This window comes from Pestalotiopsis fici, assembly GCF_000516985.1.
Source record: "Pestalotiopsis fici W106-1 unplaced genomic scaffold PFICI_Scf_4, whole genome shotgun sequence".
NCBI classification, from domain to species: Eukaryota; Fungi; Ascomycota; class Sordariomycetes; order Amphisphaeriales; family Sporocadaceae; genus Pestalotiopsis; species Pestalotiopsis fici.
In genome coordinates this window covers 799,070-814,896 of record NW_006917094.1, presented here as the reverse complement: position 1 = coordinate 814,896, position 15,827 = coordinate 799,070, and the positions used below count along the sequence as shown (strand labels likewise).

At 48.7% G+C, this 15,827-nt stretch overlaps 4 protein-coding genes across 4 annotated transcripts; 3 read left to right on the top strand and 1 right to left on the bottom strand.

Moving 5' to 3' along the window:
• Positions 1 to 143: 143 nt before the first annotated feature.
• PFICI_06224 (uncharacterized protein) lies at positions 144 to 2,463 on the top strand (the record flags this gene model as incomplete). The annotated part of the gene is made up of 4 exons (XM_007834805.1): positions 144 to 263; positions 326 to 428; positions 511 to 1,813; positions 1,866 to 2,463. 4 exons carry the CDS (start codon positions 144 to 146, stop codon positions 2,461 to 2,463), a joined length of 2,124 nt encoding a protein of 707 aa, XP_007832996.1.
• Positions 2,464 to 4,158: 1,695 nt separating this feature from the next.
• PFICI_06223 (uncharacterized protein) lies at positions 4,159 to 7,303 on the bottom strand (the record flags this gene model as incomplete). The annotated part of the gene is made up of 2 exons (XM_007834804.1): positions 4,159 to 4,664; positions 4,729 to 7,303. 2 exons carry the CDS (start codon positions 7,301 to 7,303, stop codon positions 4,159 to 4,161), a joined length of 3,081 nt encoding a protein of 1,026 aa, XP_007832995.1.
• Positions 7,304 to 9,100: 1,797 nt separating this feature from the next.
• PFICI_06222 (uncharacterized protein) lies at positions 9,101 to 9,337 on the top strand (the record flags this gene model as incomplete). Its single annotated transcript, XM_007834803.1, has 1 exon — positions 9,101 to 9,337. The coding sequence occupies one exon, from the start codon at positions 9,101 to 9,103 to the stop codon at positions 9,335 to 9,337; it is 237 nt and encodes a 78-aa protein (XP_007832994.1).
• A 3,054-nt stretch (positions 9,338 to 12,391) lies between these two features.
• Positions 12,392 to 13,434, top strand: PFICI_06221 (uncharacterized protein; the record flags this gene model as incomplete). The annotated part of the gene is made up of 3 exons (XM_007834802.1): positions 12,392 to 12,567; positions 12,647 to 13,062; positions 13,169 to 13,434. 3 exons carry the CDS (start codon positions 12,392 to 12,394, stop codon positions 13,432 to 13,434), a joined length of 858 nt encoding a protein of 285 aa, XP_007832993.1.
• Between the last annotated feature and the right edge of the window lie 2,393 nt (positions 13,435 to 15,827).

Here is a 15,827-nt window from a genome sequence, read left to right as displayed (position 1 = left end):
CTTGGCGAGCCTTCCGACACAACTCGACACGAGCAGCCTTGACTGCATTGGTTGCCCGTCGTTTGATACAATTCCCAAATCTCCATCGAGCCAAATTTCTGGGCCTACTTTGATATGCTCATGTTCCGAGCACAGCCGTCAAGATGAAGAGCACACCCTTGATCATCAATTGGCACGATTCGACCAGTCCCGTCTACTCTGCACATTTCGAACCGAACGGCAAAGGACGACTCGCAACAGGTGGTGGAGACAACAATGTTCGAGTACGACATCCCCCAAATATCTGTCCTTTTAAACAAGCTTGGCCAAGCTGACCAAAAATTAGATATGGAGGATAGAGGGTGAAGGGGAAGACCGCAAGGTCGAGTATCTTTCCACCCTGACTAAACACTCCCAAGCTGTCAACGTCGTCAGATGGGCCCCCAAAGGTATGCTTGGTACTTTCCTCTTGCAGTCTCTTTTTGTGCATGATGAAAACAGAAGTGGAAGCTAAACAATCACAACCTTTAGGCGAGCTTCTTGCATCTGCTGGTGATGACGGCAATGTGATTCTCTGGGTCCCAGCCGACGGCAATCATACAGTGCTTGGCAATGAAGATCTAGATGACAAGGAAACCTGGCGTACGAAACACATGTGTCGGTCAAGTGGTGCCGAAATCTACGACCTTGCTTGGTCTCCAGATGCTCAACACTTTATCATTGGCAGCATGGACAATGTCGCCCGAATCTATAATGCAGGAACGGGTTCTCTGGTGCGCCAAATAGCCGAGCACAGTCACTATGTCCAAGGCGTCGCATGGGATCCCCTCAACGAATACATCGCTACACAGTCTTCAGATCGGTCCGTTCACATCTACTCGTTGAAGACGAAAGACGGGCAGTACACACTTCTTGCGAGCCATGCAAAAATGGACCTACCTGCCCGTCGAATCTCATCCAGCAGTCCAGCGCCTCCTGACCTGGGGACTCGCTCACTTCTTGCTGCCACTGACTCTTCAAGTGCCGCAGTTGGATCGCCCGTGCCATCTGCTCCCGGCACGCCCACTTCAGTGCCGCTGCCAATGAACCCACCGAGCGTTGTTAGCCATAGTAGACGATCTTCGTTTTCGTCTCGCAGATCTGTATCGCCAGCACCTTCTCTGCCCTTGCCAGCCGTCATGCCCATGGAGCCCTCACCTAAACCCAATATGGGCGTTCGGAACGCAAATCTCTACGCAAACGAGACCTTGACTTCGTTCTTCCGGCGGCTTACATTTACCCCAGATGGCAGTCTGCTGATGACTCCAGCTGGCCAATACCAAGTTCAGCACCCTGGCGATGGCTCGCGGAATTTGTACGAGGTGATCAATACCGTCTACATCTATACCCGGGGAGGCATCAACAAACCCCCAATTGCCCATCTGCCAGGGCACAAGAAACCATCTATCGCGATCAAGTGCTCTCCTATCATATACACATTGCGACAATCACCACCCGTCACAAAACACATTACGATTGACACTTCTTCCCCGGAGGATCCTATTCCGGCACTCCCGGAACCCATCTCGAAACCTTCGCCAGCACCTTCGATGGACCCTCCTCCGCCCCCATCCTCTGCAAATGCCGAGACTGAAAAATCCAACGCCTCATCCAAATCATTGAATCTTGAGACAGGAGCTTCGACAGCTGGACCAAAGCCGACATTTGCCTTGCCATACCGTATGCTTTATGCTGTCGCAACCCAGGACACCGTCCTTCTCTATGATACCCAACAGATGACGCCCATCTGCGTTGTCAGTAACTTGCATCTTACTACATTTACTGACTTGGCATGGTAAGTTTTGTGTGCATGACAAAATTTATGAATGTACCGCTAATGCGCATAGGTCTAATGATGGTCTAACGCTACTAATCTCTTCATTTGATGGCTTCTGTTCGACTATTTCATTCAGTCCGGGCGAGCTGGGCACGATTTACACTGGTGAATTATCAACAGTCAAGGCTCCTCCTACCTCTGCAGGGACCGGCACTTCTTCCAACCAGGCGACGCCTACGCCAACACCCACATCTTATGCGCCGCCATCTCCTTTCCGCGGCCCATCACAACACCAGCATCGCAATTCGGCCAGCTCCTTCACCGCGCCAAGCCCACCCTCCACGACTTCTGCCTCATTTGTCAGCCTGAGACCTTCATCGCCCGCGCGATCCAACAGCACTTCTTCCGTGGCGACTCAGTCATCAACTGCCGTCATGACAAATCCTCCCTTGATAGGTGGTACAGTGCCCAGCATTGCTGCTACCAATTCGGCCAAGGTTACGGGAGTACCCATCACCACACCACCCGAGACACCGAGAAGTGGCAACACGGTGACTGCAGGCGTGAAGCGGGATGCTAGCGAAAGTGAAAAGGACGAGGCCACGACCAACGCCCAACCCAAGAAGCGACGCATTGCGCCAACTTTGATAAGCGAGCCCAAGCCGTAGAGTGTCTTGCAAGGATTTCCCGACGGAACGAGAGCTCGAAAGAGGAGGCAGAAGAAGAAGAAAAAAGCATATTTGTTTACCCAAAGCAATTGAAGCGACTAGCAGAAGGGACAAAGCATATTGTTGGCGTTGGGGGAATTCTGTTTAAAGTCGAAATCAAAACGAACCCTGGAGCTGGCTTGCTCATGCTTGACGAGTTGGGTCACCTGTAGGTTTTCTTTCCACGATTCGGTAGTTATTTTCGCTGGGCCAAGACTGTGGACTTGTCATTATTTTTGTTCTTTCCATGATTTAGAGAAGGGGGAAAACAAGAGGTGCTACAGGTATTTTCGTTTTTTTTTTTTTTGTTACTTTTTAGTTGCTTGCGGCCGATCCCCATCCACGGTGGCGCCATGGCATAATGGCTCAGAAGTTGGGATTCGAATTAGAAATTCCACACAGTTTTGACATCCAATAATTGACTACACATTGAGTCGTAATCGTGAGGGTTGTGTTCAAGTAATACTTGGCCACCTGGAGCCCTCCGGCTCACAGTCCTACAGCAAGTCAGTCAAAGCATTGAGTCACTATTCATCATGATCATGGTATTTGGCATGTCTTGTATTATCTATGTACAAGATTATCCATTTTCTGACGTCTTCCCTTGCCCTTTCCGATCAAGTATCTCCCCATTCTCTCAATTCATACGCATTAGTACCGGTACTCCATGTGTCAAGATACAAGTCGCCCGCGAAGACATGGCGTTATTGCTTGTTGATGCACGTAGTCTAGCTATTTGTCTTGTCGTGCATGGAATAAAAACAAGACTGAGGAATTCATAGGGCTGGTCGACGTTTGTTTTTTTTTCCTGGAAGGGTTATTTTTGTGGGTTTTCTGTGCAATTAGTTCTTCCTGCATTGCTGCTGTGTTTGTGTGGTCTCTTCCGAATTGTCGGGTGAGGCGAAAACATTGAAACAAGGACTTTCAGAGCTATGATCGTGCTGTGGCCTGTAGTGTGCACCATGTAGTACAGACAGTATGTGTGACCTATTGACATAAAAACGGGGTCGCAATTCCCCTGGCTTTCGCCCGCTTGTGCACTGATTTCTTGACATCTCAAGCATCGTCAAGGGCGTAGAATCGGTATTTTGATGAAAGGGGTGGGTGTTATGTTTTGGCGTCTGTTCCATGCAAAGTCGACTCGGTTGCTGCTGTGAATCGCATGCTTGTCTTCGATCTCAAGCAAGAACTGCGGAATTTTCAAGAATGGACAGCTGGACTTCAGCGGTGATGCCATCTGATCGAAAGAACTAAATTCGATCCAAAGGGAGGGGGGAAAGAAGCAGTAACAAAAACCATGGCGTACAACGCAAAACACTTGACTATGCAGGTACCGCTGGCGATCTAGGTGATGCAAACCAGAAAGTATGGATGACGTTGATCAATGATGACCAAGAAGACTTTCCAAGTGGTGTCCTGAGAAAAAAGAAGCCAAAGTCGTGAATGAACTCTTTTTCCACACGTCGCAATCGGATAGAGGGCGACGTTACTAGATCATCAGCAAAACAAAGAACGAGTGTATGAGCTTCAGATGACATCTTTACACAGATGACCACTAATGCCATCGAATCAGATGCTCATTAGATTGAACCACGTCGGCAATAAGCATTCCTCGTGGGATGCGGACAGGGTTCCTCTTTCAAACAAGGCAGAGTCCTAGTGATGGGTCTTGCCAAGTGTGACGAAATAGACAATGATTGCAGTAACCATTGCTCCATAGATGATGCATTCGACAGCAAAGACAATTTTGAGAATCTTTCGCTGTGTGTAGTTGAATCGACTGACCTCTCCATGGGTCAAAGAGGCGAGACAGCTGTCAAATTTGCCGTAGAGGGCCAGTAGGGTGACAAAGGGCAGAATGCTAAGAGAGACCACGACGCAAAAGAAGATTTTGCTTCGAAGTCTTCCTTGAGAAGATACAAAATAGTCCTCTGCGGCACTGAATGTAGGAATGTCCCTTCGTACGAGTACCGAGTTTGGGCGGACAAGATTTGGGCGCATGCGTTTGTCAAGTGGTAGCATGCGACTCTGACCGCCTGGGACTTGGTTCAGTCGGCGTCTTGTTGCAATGGCGGTAGGTGTCTCAACGTCTGAGCCCTCCAGTATCGTGAGCCTCGAGGCTGAAGCATCAAGCGGTGTGCAGTTACTCATATCCGGCGAGTCTAAAATAGTTATTCCTGTTAGCTTGCCGGAACATGATATCATCAATCACTTTGTACAGCTTACCGCGGGTGTTCCAGGCCGGAGGCGTGAACGTTGACGAAAGACGTGAACCCTTCCTGACATGAGTTTCTCCTCTTATCAATGCAGGAGTTGGACGAATCAGAGGGGTCAAGCTTGGACGGGCAGATGATATACTGATTGAACGGTTGTCCCTTGCCATTGACGAGTTTGCCCAGGTTTCATTGCTGCCGCGACGGCTTCTCTGGCGCTCTTGTGCTTCGGGCAGCTCCAAGAACTTGAATGAGAATTTCGAGGATCCAGAGCCCATACCCTCCGAGTCTTCAGTGGCTGATCGCATTCTGCGTTGATGCTGATCATGAGCTCCGTCTCGGAAGGGGTTCTGTTGGGGATCTTGAATGGGTATGTGACGTGGATGATGGCGGTGGGGGTCGCTGTAGGAGCCCTCTTCCATTCTGGGGTAGGGAGACGATACGTGACCGCCTGTGCTTGAATGGCCAGCACTGTCATCCAAAAGCTCGATGGTGTTAATCGAGGCCATTGTAGAAGACGGGATTGTTCCTTGTGTGCCACTATTGGCTCGGTCGGCTTCAAAGGCTGGTGTGTAAGTTGATGCCGAGTCACGGAACTCGAATCTGGACGGTGCATTGCGGTCTCCCTTGTACTGAAAGTAACTGCCAGGGTCAGCGCGCTTGTAGTCTCGTCGAAAGGGATTCTGTCCGCCTGCCGAGGAACCAGCCTGTGATGAATAGTTGGGGATGAACCGTGAGTTGTTCTGTCCAAATCCATCAAAGCGAGGCACGCGTGCTTTGGGCAGATGTCCACCCCCACCCTGCTTTCTTTCGTTCAGATCTTGCATCTCATAGCTTTCAGGCTCACCCGAAATCGTCTGCCCAACTCTGTTTCGCGAACTGAACTGAGGATATGGGGTACTCCAACCAGCATCAGAGTAGTCTGCGATGCTGGACCCTGTCGCCTTGATGCCCTCAGCAAAGTCTCGGTTGCTTGTGTTGATCCCAAAGTCGGCCTCGCTGGTTGCTTCCGTGACCCAATCAGCATCAATGTCGCGAGATCGTGTCAACCTGGACCTTTGGTCGTTTCTATCAAAGGAAAGACCAAAGTTGCTGCCATGAGCATTGTTCTCGCTAGCACTGTTATTGGGATTCTTGTTGATCACGACCTTTACTTCGTTGAGTGGAATATCACCATGAAGAGCCCGGAATGCGATGGGATCGAAGAAGCTTCCATCATCATAATGACGATGACGACTCGGAGAGCCTCGCAAGTTGTCGTCAAGATCCATCTCAATCTCGTCAATTGTGGTGTGATTGTGATTCGAGAACTCTTCTTCCTCTATACTCACAGCCGGGCGTCTGACAACACCATAAGTGCGTGTCGGGGACTCGTTCAACTCTGCTAGAGCACAGCTAACCTCTCTTTCCTTCTCCAGCTGTCTGATCCGTCTGAACTGTTCGTTGTCGTACGGGAAGGGTTCGCCATTTGAGCTGGTCGAGACTGCTCCAAGGCCAGATCCTGCCGATGTCTCGGGCTCGCTCAGATTGGTAGTTGTTTGGAGAGTGGAAACCTTGAGGACATTTCGATCCGATGTAGTTCGTAGTGGTAGAGGCACGAGACTTTGGTGTGCCATGAAGCTCGGAGGTGGCTCTCGTGGATTAGGCATGTCGCCACCACCTTCGGCCTCGGTCTGCCAGTCATCGGCGTCATCCAAGGCATAGCGACTAGGTATCTGCGGGAGAGGACTGTGAACAGGAATTCTTGGGAGAGGACTGTGCATATAAGCGTCAGAGGGTCGACTCATAGAGTGGTTGGTTCCACGCAACCAGTCATGCTCTGTTGGGCGTGGCAATTGGGCTTCCGTCACCCGACTGCCACCATCAGTCTCAGCAGCCCGGCGAGAAAACGACTGGCGAGGGGGGCAGCTCGAGTTGCGATGGGAGTGGGACGTAACATTTCTTGTCATTTGGCGCTCGTCATCCTGCTGTCCCGATCGATGATTGGAATCACGACTTCCATCACGCGGTTCGAAAGTATAGGCCAGGTCCAGACTGCCAACACTGGATGAAGCATAATTATCTCCAGCTGCGGCATACTGGTCAACAATGCGACTGACGGTACTGCCAGTGGTATCAGTACGGCCTGGATCATCGATTGCTATGCGCTTGTCGGGATTCTCCGTGGAAATCTGTTCATCATTGTTCGCAGCAGAGTTCTTTGGCAGCTTTGAAGTGTTCTGCCACTTGGTCAAAGATCGGCCTGCCATGAGACGCAGAGGTTGAGGCACGACAATTTCTGGAGCCTGTCCATGGGCTTGAAGAGGCGTGTCGACATTGTCAAATTCAGGGGCAGCGATATCAGTCAGTCGCTCCTGCGAAACTGAGTCGGGACTCGAGTAGCCTTCGTCAGTTGGCTTCTGGAAGGGATTGTGGGGTCCTGCGCGAGCAGTAATCCTCCGATGAGCTTCGTCGAGATTGGGAAAGAGAGGTCCGCGAGGAGTGATGCTGCGTTTGGATCTGGCAAGTGTATCGTTGGAAGAAGGCGTGTCAGGTAGTCTGTCTGGGCAAGGAGATCTCTCTCCTTCTGAAGCTTTGATGCTAGCCATGATACATTGGAGTTGACTGCTTCAGTCGCAGCTCTCAATCAACGCGGCGTGAATATTGGAACAGGCAAGGATGGTAGGGAGCGCAGCTATCCAGCCTCGAGCGTGTAGTTTGCTTTGCAATAAAGATGCGCGTGAGAATGCTCAAACTGCTGCTAGATCAGTTAGAGTCCCATCTCAATGGCGATCACGGTAACCCGAGGAGGGGATAGAGATGGTGGCATACCAGTTGAGGTTGATAGTCGCGCTTTCTTGTTCGGCGCCGGATGACGATTGCACAAGATTTCGCGTTCAAAGTAGTCCAAGAACCTCCAGGAAAGGGAAGATCTCGTTTGATCTGGTGAAAGTTGTGACGCAATTGTCGAAGATGGGCAGTTGGAGATGAAAGTTTGTGATGTTTGAAGTCGCCGACCAGGAAGGCACGAGCTGACAGGACAAGCTAAAGAATTCACCCAGGTTGTGGGAAAACGGGAGTACTGAGCTCGGGTTGCTCAGGTGAATTTATCCATGGCGGGGGAGAAAATTTGTGCAGTTGAGGTTGTCTCCGTTTGCATTTTCGGCTTGGGCAGGTGGCTGGCGGACGCAGCAGTGTGAGGGCACGGAATCAGCCGCCCACTGAAAAGAGCTTCTTGATATTCTCTGTCCGTTTGTTTGATTATTATCCAAAAGGCAGCTGGTGCAGCCTGATGCTGATTTCACACTTGACGCGTTCACCGCGTCACACGTGTCTGGCAAAACACGCCAGGTCAAAGATGATTGCCGAATGGAAAATTCACCCTCTGCCAGTTCCATTGGCCCATTGCACGGGAATATTCTTGCAGGACATCCAGAATCATAAGGTCACATGGCCATGACATGAATGTTTCATAGTTAGGCACGGAAGTTGTCCAGTCTTGAGTATCTTTAATTGTTGTTTTTGCGTCTTCTGCTGTGGCTTTGCTATCCAGAAATTGACTTGAATTGTGCTTGCCTCCCTCTTCTGAGCTCATATCTGGTGTCATGATCTTCATGAATTCAGTAGATGTTCAACTGTGATTCCGGCCGACTAACGGTATGGCATGGTCATGACAGCAACAGCAAGATTGATCAGGTACAGTTGTGCAAGTGCAGCCATCTCTGTGCCTCGAGTGCCACCAAAGAGCTACACCCTTTGTCTACATACCTGATTTTAGGTACGAGAGTATTTATGGCATCAACGCCAACCTCCTCCAAGAGTGTTTCGATTATGCTTCTCCTGCGAGTCACTGACTCCCGCCTTGCCCACTTTCACTTTGTAGGTAACCATAGACTTTTCTTTTTTCCTTCAAGGAGCACCGTGTTTCTAACTCTAGCATGGTATAAATTTATCGTGAAAGCATATCAGAGTACTACTTTGAGTAAACCTCGCCAGATTGATGTGTAAATATTGTCCCTCAGCAAAAATGGCAACAATGAATGTAGACAGCCCGTCACGTGGCTGGCCCTTTTGTTCCCTCTTCGGAACAAAACAACTTGCACACCTGCCCATGGCATTGTCACAGGAAAAAGGAAAGAAAGAAAAGAAATATTGCTCAAAGGAAGTTTACTCCAACACTTTTCATTAGAACCTGACAACGCCACTTGCACTGCTTCTCGTTGACATGATGGCCATAAGAGTGGCCCACGCCCCTTGACATGCAATTAAGTTCCATCTCCCAACTAAACCTTAATTCATCAACCTTATCTGGAAACAATATATATAAAAGAAAAGTATACTCAAGAATACTCGGAAACATGCATTTCACAAAAGTTATATTTGCCAGCATGACGCTCGGCTTCACCATGGCCGCCACGGTGCCTCTGGGTGATGGGACACTCATCGAAATAAACACCAATCACCAAGATTCCCGAGCCAAGAGAGCCTCGCCTCCTGCCCCCATCGATGCTCATGGCGTACCCCAGCTCCACACCGAGGGAGAAAAGGACCAAAAGCACAGAGATGCTCGCCGCAAGAGAGCCGAGCCGCCAGCGCCCATTGACGCCCACGGAGTGCCCCAGCTGCACAAGGGACAGGAGTAAAGAGCTGGTGATGGAATTTTGAGATTTTCCCATTAGGCCACCTCGTCAAATCCCACATGACGAGTAGGTGTACCGATTGGTTCGTGGACTGGCCCAGTGTTTCAGTGTTTCAGCGTTTTGGGAGGCTGTGGAGGCAGGAGACGTAATACACCGACATATTCAACTGGGTGGCCATCAGAGTCAATTGGCACCAATGATCCCAGCAGCCCAAGTCCCATGTGCATTTGGGTCCCAATACAAATTCATATTCCATATAATAAGATATTCATGCTTTCTATAAAAATACACGTTTACCTTACGAAAAGCTCATTAAATCAAGAGTACGTATGTGGGGCCAGGATATGGTTTAGTCAATAGTATATCGTATCAACGACTGCTGTGTAATAAGACGACTTTTAAAACTCATATTCCAGCTGCCAATTCTTTTTTTTTTTTGGCCAATCCATTTCATATATGAAAATAATTCAACGACTTGTCAAAAATAAGCGCCGTTCCGGAAAACTGTGCCGGCTCCGGTTTTTCTTCTTCACCTTGTCCAACCCTGGCCACCGCAAGTTTTACCGACGGGACGCTCTCCGCCTTCGGGCTGAAAGATGTACGTTGCGGCAGGCAGACCGCATGGCATTTGCGTGGTGGTGTGGATGGGCTTTCTTCCTTTCTTTTTTTTTTCTGGGTCAATGTTGAAGTACTATGACAAAACCGTACATTTTGACAGATTCCATCAAGTGGACTCCTTTTCTTTTGACGTTGGTCTCGAAAAACGCCGATCATTTGGGCCCTGGAACTCGGGACGCCAATGCGATGGACCCCTTCATTTGGCACGGGCTCACGGGCTAGAGGTAACTCGACCCTCAAGCATTGTTTGGATTGGCTCCCCTGCTGTCGCACAATTTAGATGATTTTGCAAATATTAAAATTTGATGTTCAGAAATTTTTCAGAATAGTTGCAGATGTAATAAAACAAGCGAGTCAGTAAAGGATTGTTCTCCTTGTTCTAATTTCTTGACTACTGAAGTTGTAACAGGCAAAAGGAAGAAGAAAAGCATTTCATGACCCTTTTGAAATCAAGGCGGAATAGTCGGCAGGCAAGTGTGTCTTGTAAGTGAAAGGGAGATTGAACTATCTAGTAGCTGTCTATTCCCGACAACCCAGAGTCGTAAGCTCAAATCGGAATTCCGTATATACGGCAACGTAATTAGAAGATATTGATTAAAGAAAAGTTCTTCTTTTCCTTCTGCTGCTGCTTCACAGTGCGTACAATTTAACGTTGGAGGCTTCAACTAGAGCCGGGATGGTGTCGATCCTTGCATACTGTGGTCAGTGCTTGTGTGCAACTCGGGATAGAGCCTGTAAGTGGTAGTTCACTCCATGTGCTTTTGGTTCACACTCGCGGATGGTTCTGTGAACATCCGGCTGCTAGAGCTGATAGTGACAGGCTTGGCGCTACCTACCTGATGGGCTTCGAGAAGCCTTCGAAATAACGTCTTGGCAAGGGCCCACCACGTTTCTACTAACAAAGCCTCGGGTCGACTGTGACAATCGTGAACAGGGGGAGATTCAAATTGTTCTCCCAAATTAACAGGGTAAATTAACAGGAGAGAACAAACTGCAAAATTTTTCACATTCACTCTGATAACCGATCTGCTCCAATGCTCCTTGTCTCGGTCATGGCTCCGTTCTAAGGAGGGGCTTTTTTTTTTCCCCTTCCTTCCAAATCAAGGGAGGAGAAGAGAGGAAAAAAAAAACCAGGCGTTTGGGAAGAGGTTGGTCCTTGACAACGCAACCAAGAGGATCCGTTTTGTGACAACACAACTGGAGGGCCCGCAGACTTGGAGGTGCATCGGCGCCTACCGTTAGACTGGGACAGACATCTACTCCAGTTGCGCTCCAGTTGAAGCTGTCCAGTCATATTGATCGTGACCCCGGCTACCTCACCGATTGCGAATTCAGCAACGCGTATGTCATACACCGCAAATATCAGATGCTAGCTAGCTAGCAGCGCCAGAATGCCAGATGCCCGACGGGCGGGAATGCTCTGCATCGCAGCCTGCAATTACCTATCAGTTTTCCACGAACCTTTGTCTTTGCGATCCCGCCACAAGATTAGGCACATGCGAACTACTACCATGGTAATCCCAGACAAGAAAAAAAAAAGACCATCAAGCCCCTGAAGCTAGGGGACCATTTCCCATGGATGAATGACTCTTCAGTTGTGATTAGCATCCTGAAGGTGTAACGGACGATCCCTGGTGGTTAGCAATGAGTCTAACACCTCTTCCAGCCCAAGCACCATGACCATCCCTGCCCTGGCCATTCCAGGAGGCCCTGTCACGGCTGTCTTGGCATTCCCGCGGTACGCTGTAGCCCGCTACAAAAGTGTTGAGCTCTGCTGTTCTCCTTGCCTCCAGGGCGTCCTCGCCGCTAGAAAGTCCCAGGCGAGCCAGGCGGTATCGCTAAAAGTCGGGAGGCGCTGGGCGGACTAGCCCCAAATGTCGACCGGGATGTCACGTGCACTCGCATTATTCTCGTGTAAAGAGGGTGGAACACGGCCCCGTTTTCACGCGTTCCCCGGAGCCGACTATCATGAATGGGTCTTCCTTCGCACGTTGCTTTGCCTAGCTTCTTAGCTTAGTTTACCTCTAGTTATCCGAAAGAAAAAAAAATGGACACCCTGCTCAGGTATCCATTATACCATGGGTGCCTCCAAACGGGGAGGGACTGTGACTGAACTGTACTTAAGGAAGCCTCATCCCATCCAAAACTTCACTCGATTCCTTTTTGGCATTACAGACAACGCAGGTAGGCAGGACGAGTTCATCTCATTTTCTCATAGTCTTTTGTATTATCCTTCAGTTTTGCATCAGGAGTCCGCCGTTATTTGTTTTTATCATCTGGTCTTGAAAGTTTTCAAGCCCATCGAGCCTACATTCCAACAACTCACCAACCATCAACGTGAATCGAAACATCACCATCGATATACATCAGCATACGAATCCGATTTCTATCCACCTAGTTAATCGAACAACCTCCCCACCATCTCACACAACCATCAAGATGTTCGGCCGAAGAACCGATCAAGGGCCTCCGCTCACCAAGATCTCATCCAAGACTGGCAAGGGAAGAAGTGCGTCATTCAGCAAGAGCAGTTCTGGAGTATCGAAAAGCCGGCACGAGAGTCGTCCCAGACGCCCGACAGTATCTTCCATCAACCCAGTTCAATCTCCCAGCGGGTAAGGGTCCAAGCCGGTTTTATTATATGTCATCATCATCATCAACAATTACGATATACTAACCTGGCCTTTTGAACAGCTCCCTCTCACCATCCATCATTACTCTAATTGTCGGAAAAGAGCAACGCATATTCGCTGCCCACGAAGATATCCTGCACGCCTCGCCTTGGTTTCAAAAGACTCTGTCGTCCATGTTCATGGACACGGCTTCCTCCAGCAGCAGAAGAGTTTATCTCCCAGATGAGGAGCCGGAAATCTTTAGCTCAATCCTCGAGTACATGTACAAGGGTGACTACTACCCGCGCCTGATCCACAACAAGAAGAGAAACTCGTGGGAAATCGAACAACCCGACGAGGGACGCAATGCGCTCGAGGCGACCATCTACCACCACGCTACCGACGGCGATATCCTCAAAGATACCGTCATTTACTGTGCCGCTGAGAAGTTTGGCTTGGAGGAGCTCAAGAAAGTGGCTCTGAGGAAGCAAGGTCTGCGTAAGTGCCCAATGCGTGGGTCCCTGCTGCATTTCCCCATACGCAGTATACTCTACACCGCTACGTCAAGTATATGCAGTACTAACACAAAACTCCACTTATATAGAATCTGGTATCCAGTGCAGCACCATCTTGGCATCCGCCCGCTACGCCTATGCAAACACACCCGATACCGACTCGAAACTCCGTGCCCATTACCTCGCTCTCATCATTCGCAGCCGCAGCACCTTTAAGCGCAGTGGAACCATGCAGCTTGAGATGCTCAACGGTGGAACTCAGCTCTTTTTTGATCTCTTCGTGGCCTTGAGCAACCACGTCGACGACATCTCCAGCTCCCAAAACACCCCTCGGAGCAACCGACACTTGTTCTAAACCACTTATTTTTTGTCTCTTAATATCTCTCACCTCTCATCCCTTCGTTCACAAAGCAACGACCTCACTCATCCACGCACACCACTCTGTTTTTAGCACTTATACTGCTTTTCATTTCATTTCTGTAGCACGGTCATTCTTATACCCCTCACGATCAGCGTCTCGTTTTCTTTGCTTCTCTTTTGTTGGAGGACTTGGGTTCAAAGGTTGGAGGCTAAAAAAATAATGACTCGGGATACCACATGACAGCAACGCGGGGCGTTTTTTTTCCTTACAACATTTTTTCTTTTACCTGGGTCCTTGGTTTTCCTGTTGGCATTTTCAGTTTCTTGTTTTGATTTCTGTTTTCATCTTTGGTTGATTCCCCCTCTGCTTCATTTGGTTATTTTTCTCCTTGTTGACGTCTCTTGTACAATATTCATTCTCACGAATGTTCTGAGCTTGGAGTTTGTTTTTTTCCTGGACGATACCTCATATTCTTTTGTTGCGGACTCACGCAAGGGAGAAAAATGGCATGAAGCAGCAGCAGCGTTTTTTTGTTATAAGATCTTTTATTTCTTTTAGTTTCATGACAACAGGCAGCGACTCTCTGGCAGAGCTCGGAGAGTCAAGGATACCCGGCTAGATTGCAAAAACCTCGGAAAACATTTGGGCTTTTTTTTTTCATCATTTTTCAATGTACTACTACCCTTCTAGACTTTCGTTCATAGCAAAATTTCTCCCCTGTTCACTTTGAGTGGACAGACGAGGACTACAAGCCCATAAAAAAAAAACATCTCACAGAATGCTCAGTGATTGGTAAATACATCTCAATGAATGAACAGTGCAATTTGTAGAATATCATCTCAGTGCGGTATGTACCGAGCTCTTCCAAAAATATGAGAAACCTTGATGGATACTGTGTAGAGGGCGAGACTCGAGAGCCGCTTGGAGAATATCCACCTAGCCGATGAGAACAACATCGTGAGATATCCACCTGGTCTGTGTCAACAAGATTTTTGCGCATCTGCAAAACAACAACAACAAAATATCCACTCCTGGTCTCTCTGCCGTGAAGCACGATCCTGTCTGCGATCATACTGTGTACAACTCCACAACTCAAAATCCTTTCAATGCCAAGAAGCCTCTTCATGATCCGAGCATGCCGCAAGATCTTGATTTTTTTGTGGTTGGTTTGTTTATTTGTTTACTTGGTTTGTTTTGAGGCATATACTCTCTCCTCTTTTTTTTTTGTCACAAGAACAAGAGCCACAATTCTTTTTCAACTAGACATGGGACACAAGGAAAAGTCTACCCCAACAATGTAGCCATGGCGGAAGAGGAACCCCAACTAAGCATGGTCGGAGGATGAGAGAGAGGGTAAAAACACCACAGCATTGTGGATGCTTGCTGCAATGCAAGACCACGATCTCAAAATAAAAAAGCCATTTGGCATCCACTTTACCACACCGTGCTTACAGAAACCAACGAAAAATAAAAAAAAGACCCTACTAACTCAAAAGTGTGAAATCCTGTTCTTGCACACCGCGTTGCATGAAACCTAGCGTCCTCGCAAGCAAGCAAACAGGAGCAAGCAGCAGCCACAGGAGCCACAGCAGAGAGACCTTACCGACACAGTGTCCTTTAGTTGCGGTGAGTGTCCAGTAGATCTCAGAGAGAGCAAAAAACAGACAATTGAGTGCGGCAAAAAAAGAAAGGGTCCCCCTTTCTTAGTGTTGGTTTCCCTGCTTGCCATTAATGATGAGCGGCGGTCGAAAGGGAGGAAAAAAGGGAGAGAAGAGAAAAGTCTTCATCGCTTGTAAGCCCTGTCAACTTATCCCTTCTATCTTTAGAGAGAGAGAAAGAGAAGAAAAAAAGTTCCAATTAAGGACCTCGCTGGCCTTTGGTTGCGCTACAACACCCCTGTAAACTGTTTAGACCCGATCCACATCACCGTGCCATCCTGGTTAGCCGGGGCTTACCGGGTCCGTGACTCACAGGCTTGCAACAAGCAGAGAGAGACAACGGCCTTCTGTGATTGACGGTCAAGAGAAATTTTTTTCTGTTTGTCCAGCATTGATCAAGGATGACATCGACCAAGAATCCCAGAGCCTGGCTCTTCTACGAACCTCATGCAACTTTATTTGGTTAGGCGACATGCCTCCCTTGTTACTTACCGCCGCCGCGCGGCTTTCGGGAATGCCGTATTAGGTGTAACGGTCGCTTCCCAAGCCCATGGGAGGAGGCTCTACTCCGTGTACCACTCCGTGCTAGACTTCCCTGTGTTTTCAGCATATATGACTGCTTCAAAATAATTGGCGAATGGCACACAATCAAGCGGTGTCCAGGGATTGAGCAAGCATAACAGATATACGACCCGGAACCTATCCGGCAGCACAAGGCAATGGTAATAA